Raw genomic sequence first — 5,343 nt, 5'->3', positions numbered from 1 at the left:
CCTGAGAAGCCCCTGAGAAAGGCATGGCGATGCTGGCTCTGATACCACATGTTAGCGTCCAACTTGATCTAGCCCACACTCTACTTACATTCTAGACGTTTATGCGCACATGACACAACATTCAGCAGAGAGCCCACTCCATCCCAAAAGCCCGGACTGAAGTGAGAAAGGAATCTCTCCCTTATAAGCTGGTCATGGCCTCCTCCTGCAAGCGAGGTGGGACTAAACCAAGCCAGCCTCACCGGCCTACAGCAGCCCTAACAGTCCCCTTGCTAATCTGCTGCCCAGCTCAATCATCACATGCCCGCCCCTTAAGACCAGGCCACTGTCACTGCATGCTCCCTCTCCTTTGTCCTCAGCAGAATTTAGTCACTTTGTTTATGAGAGCAAGTTAGGCTACTGTTTCCACCATGCACGGGAGGAAGTTCACTTTAATCAGCTATAGAGTACATCACTTGTTTATTAGGGCAAGTTAAGCTGCTCTTTCCAGCGAGGGCTAATCATGCTGGCCACACATGCTCTTGACCGCCATCGTCTGCGACCATGACCTCTTTTGAGGGTTTTGACCACACCTTCCTTAGCTGGGTGATATGGCCGGAGAAGAGCATATGCGAATAAATATATAGGTAACCTATTTTCAAAAATGCCGAATGGAACTCGGCCGCCATCGATGCCAAAATTGAAATGATCAAAATTCATATTTGCAGGTTTTAGAAAAAAAGATACACATATATTTAGAGACATAATGTACAAGTGTGTAAATTTTCAGGACAAAATAGATTAAAATGAGTGCTCCTCATCCTGAAATTTTACACACGTACACATCACATCCTTATATAGTTGTACATTTTTTTTAGAATTTTTTTTTGAAACGGAGAAGTTTGAATTTTTTCCAAAACGCCATACTTACGTATTCTTGACAATAAATACATTGGTCAACATGATGTTTCTCGCAAGGCTTTCTAAACATAAGATCAACATGAGCATGTGTCATCGGTTTGGTAAATGAAGCCTTAGTAGTAGTAAAGCAATTTCAGATTGATCGGTGGATCATGATCAGCGAAAGGAGACAGTAGCACAGCAAGAACAGTTGTGAGAAAAAATCTAACTCAAAATTAATCCAGGTAATCCAACAGATGAAGTAGTAGGCCTAAGAGGCTAAGACACACTAACAATAGAAGTGTAGCTACACAATATCCAACAAGACCGACAGGTACTAACGTCACATAGCTACAGCAAATGCAGTTAGACTCTTGAGCTGCCCGACAGAAAACCTAGTGGGATTTTTGAAAACCAACCTAGTGGATACATCTTTTACATGTCAGAAAGGAAATGCACCAGACAGAGACTCTGTGGATGAATTCCTCGGGTTTGGCTCGATGGGCTTCAGGATCCAGAGGCAGTGAGGTTCAGATCGCCCGACGATGTGCTTCTTGATGCCTCAGCAGGAGCTGACTGAACAACGGTGGATGCCCAGTTCTGGTCTGCGCTATACGCTGAAGAAGTTACGACGTTCATTCTCGGGGCGGCCGAGCTGTGCTGTCCTTGCTCGCTGCTGTGCGTATCCGCACTGGAGAGCTGAACAGCAGGAGGTGCCTGGCTAAGGGGAGGCGCCGCGCTCACCCTCGCCTTCTTCTGCTTCGGCTCCATCGGATAGCTTGGCAGGAAGCTTCCCACGACAATCTGGCAATCAGATTCAATGATGTTCAGTTACGTTTTGCAGGAGATATACTACTACTATTGCACATTTGATTATCTTGCTGATAAATGCAAATCGAAGGGTCAAAATGTGTAGATCGACTGTTTTTACGCAAATCGAATGGTCAAAATCGTATATATCAAGATAAGCGGAGAATTTGATTTAGTAGACAGACCAAATTCATAGGTGTTCAAATCATTATGATAGATAAGTAGCAGCACCTGAACAGGACTAGCCGCTACAAGAAGGCCAGCAACTCCACCACCGACAACACGACCATCTGGGCTGGCAAGAGAAACACTCATTCCACCTGACCGACTTCGTGCGCCACTATTTTCAGTTGGCATGAAGGAACCAGACAAGGACAGCAACTCAAAGCGTCCCTACAGACAAAATAGGAGGGCTGAGTCTTTACACATGTAGGCGAAATAGCTTCGTGATAAGGTATTACGTGCATTAGAGTGAATGAACACACCTCATAAGTTAACGTGCCGCCAGAGGAGTCCGGTTGACGAAGTGTAACATTTGATATCACACCGTTAGCAGAGAGAATACAAATAGCCCGCGGTCCTTGTTGAGAAAATGATATAACCTTCATCGTCACATCCTGAATCAACATGCAACAACTTTCAGCACCACTGATAATTAAGCTCTCTATAAAAAACACTTTATTTGGTAGTTATCCAGGGATTGGTAAGAGTAGCAATGGTTAAACATGCAGAAGTATAAGTGATCAAATTTGAGAGAGACAAGTCTGAAGGTAAAAACACAATTCATGGATAACACTAGTCTATCAGATGTATGTACTATGTATAACACTAGTCTCAAAATCTGGCAAAGCCTTTTGAGATCGAGCAGCATATTTGCTCTTTCAAATTAAGTTTCAAGATGAGAACCAACTAGTATTGGATATGGTTAAGATGAGAACCAATTACTGAAATTATTTTTTCAGTGACTTCGAACCAGTCTTCAGTAGGTGCTGTGTGAGTGTGTGTGTGTGGTGGTGTGAGTGTGTGCGTGCGTCTACATTGCAATCTGTGCTTCTGAAAAATAAGTTTTAAGAACAGATAAAACGCATGCTAGTCTTTGCGGACAAGAATGCATACAACTTGACCAGGCTGAAAAACATCCAATGTAAGCTACGAGCCATGACTTAAAAGGAAGCATTGGAATCATACCTCACCAGGAGCAACAGTGATGATATGAGGAGTGAAATTCCCACCAGCAGAACAAGCCACCATGTCACCTACAGCACATGCTGCGGTTAACAGACTGAACTGACACCAGAATATGACAAAGCGAAGTGAAAGTTCCAGGTGGCCTAAGATCATCTGTTTGCAGAAAACAGGTGATCCAGTAGCCCATTCAATGCAAACATAAGTAACCATTAATCATTTTACGCCGAATCCTAGTATGTTATGCTACAGATTCATGATGCTTGACACTCACAAACCGGGTCTGTCTGACAGGAGCCGGGACAATTATACATTGCTGTTGCGCGTTGCCATCAAGGCAGAGACAGCGATGACTGGGGCTACCAATGCAGGAGTACCTCCATCCTAACTGTGGGGATCTTGTTATGATCCATCTCCGTATTTGGTTCAGAATCAGTAACCACCAGCAGCAGCATCACCATGCCTCCCCCACGGCGGCAGAACCCCACCAAAGAAAAGAGCAGAACAGCAAAGAGGCCCTAAGGATTCAGTAAGGATATGCCTCCACCTGGCCCCTACTTGCTCCCCGAGCTTCGAATCTTGCATGACCCTGCATCTGATCATGGATGGAGGCGTGGCCAGGAGACAAGAAATATTCGGATAAGAGAGGGACAGACACAGACAGTGCCATGACAAGGAACGAACTACCGAGGGACGCCCGACTTCTGCCATTTGCCCCTTGCAGCCACCATCTATTATTAGTATCATAATTTCTGAGACCTAATCTACGGAAACTTTAGGGAATAATCCAGTTTTAATTATTTTCATGGAGGATTTGTGGATTGGGGCAAAAGATTAAAAGTGCTATGCTAGATTTTTCTGAACATTTTTTGGGGGTGGGGAAGAGACGTGAGCACGAGAAGGATACCAACCAATGGAGCTGAAGTGGAAACCGAACTGCTGCTGCGGCGGCTGGTGCAGCTGGTGGTGGTACGGCTTGGCCGCCGCGGCGGCGAAGTCGAGGGGCCGGCCCCTCCCGCGCTTCATGGCGGCCCCAACCGCGGCCGCAGGCGTGTACTGCCCCGCCGCGACGGCGGCCGACATCGGAGCCGACGCGGAGATCGGCGTGGCGTTCAACGGCTGGATCAGGCTCCCGTCCGGCCCGTACTTCCTCGGCCTCCCCCTCTTCTTCCCCACCTTGACCAACGGCCCCGCGGACAGAGCCCCTCTCCCTGCGGCCGCCACCATCGCCGTCATCATACCCGGCGGCACAAACAGGCCACTCGAGCTAACCATCTCCACCGGAGACGGTGCAGGTGCATGTGAAGCTGTCGGAGGCGGCACAGATGCCGGCGACTGGAAGCTCACCGTAGCCTCCGGCACCACCGCCGCCGCCGCCGCCGCTACAGGTGCAGCCGCAGCCGCAGTCGCAGTCGGAGAGCTCGCTTCCCCTGGCTTGGCCTCCATGCGCGCAGCACTCGACACAGAACCAGCTCCAACTAGGGCTTCCGACACGAGCTCCCGCCATTAGAGCTCCCACGCACCGACCCCATCTCGCACCACCTCCGTCTCCCTCCTTAAAACCCGCCCCAAAAAATCCCCAGAAAAGAAAATCAAAACACCGGGAAAAAAGCCGGCAAAAATAAAGCAAAAATCCACAAATCCCAGGAACAAAACGCAAACGAGAATCCGCAGCCGGGAGGCGAGAGGAGGAAGAAACCGGGAGCGAGCGAGCGAGCGAGGCCGGAATGCAAAACAAAAGGGAGGAGACGCAGGAAATAAAAAGGCAAAACTAAAAGCAAAAAAGGGGAGGGGAGAGGAGAGCGTGATAAAAAAACCAATTAAAAAAGGAAAAATAAACAAAATTATCGGGGCATTAAATTAGTGCCGCGTCCGGGGGCGATAACAATAAAGAAATCGGACGCGAAATTGTCGCTGTACGCCCCAGGCCGAGTTTTCAATGCGGAATTCGAAAAATGCCGTTCGGGAGGGGCAGAACGGGAAGTGGAAAATGTTTGGCTTTACGCGTTTAAGCGGATAAATTACTGGGCTTGAGGCCTAAATGCGGGATTAGGGGCGGGGAAGGGCGTGGTTTTGGGGGGAATTTACGGGTGTGCCACTGTGGGTGTGGGCTGGTCATCGGCGGCTGGCTTGTCGTCGCGTGCGGGGCTCCGGCGAGTCAAATGGGACAGACTGTACAGTGGAGTGAAAGGGGAAGCTGAGCTCTACTGGTCCGTGTGGAAGCAGCTTTGGCTCTACTGGTAGTGTGTTTCAACGGCTAGTCCTGTCTGAAATGAAATGAAGGAAATTCTAGAGCTGCTCTTCTGGGTTGAAGTCTGACCCCATCCAAAATTTATATATATGCATAAAAGAAACTGTATAGAACAACCAGAGAGCTACATAATTCTTTTTCTGGAAATTTTTCAGCTACATAATGTGATGGAGAGTATATGCCCCTAATTTGTTTTGGCGCATAAAATATAACGCCCA

The 5,343-nt window shown here is 48.0% G+C and overlaps 1 protein-coding gene across 1 annotated transcript; it reads right to left on the bottom strand.

The window, feature by feature from the left end:
* Window positions 1–1,090: 1,090 nt before the first annotated feature.
* LOC123167718 (AT-hook motif nuclear-localized protein 1) lies at window positions 1,091–5,062 on the bottom strand. Its single transcript, XM_044585576.1, has 5 exons — window positions 3,786–5,062; window positions 2,878–2,945; window positions 2,175–2,306; window positions 1,921–2,082; window positions 1,091–1,683 (listed from the first exon to the last, which is right to left on the bottom strand). Exons 1-5 carry the CDS (start codon window positions 4,318–4,320, stop codon window positions 1,387–1,389), a joined length of 1,194 nt encoding a protein of 397 aa, XP_044441511.1. The 5' UTR covers window positions 4,321–5,062; the 3' UTR covers window positions 1,091–1,386.
* Between the last annotated feature and the right edge of the window lie 281 nt (window positions 5,063–5,343).

The sequence above is a fragment of the Triticum aestivum genome, chromosome 7D (genome assembly GCF_018294505.1).
Source record: "Triticum aestivum cultivar Chinese Spring chromosome 7D, IWGSC CS RefSeq v2.1, whole genome shotgun sequence".
Classification (NCBI taxonomy): domain Eukaryota; kingdom Viridiplantae; phylum Streptophyta; class Magnoliopsida; order Poales; family Poaceae; genus Triticum; species Triticum aestivum.
This window is presented reverse-complemented; position numbering and strand designations above follow the sequence as displayed.

Bases quoted from the DNA above. Each gene is read 5' to 3' on its own strand.
- LOC123167718 (XM_044585576.1), bottom strand. From the start codon at position 4,320: ATGGAGGCCAAGCCAGGGGAAGCGAGCTCTCCGACTGCGACTGCGGCT. The intron at 2,946-3,785 runs GTTGGTATCCTT...CATGTGCTGTAG, and splicing joins TTTCCACTTCAGCTCCATTG to GTGACATGGTGGCTTGTTCT. The intron at 2,083-2,174 runs GTGTGTTCATTC...TTTTGTCTGTAG, and splicing joins GCGGCACGTTAACTTATGAG to GGACGCTTTGAGTTGCTGTC.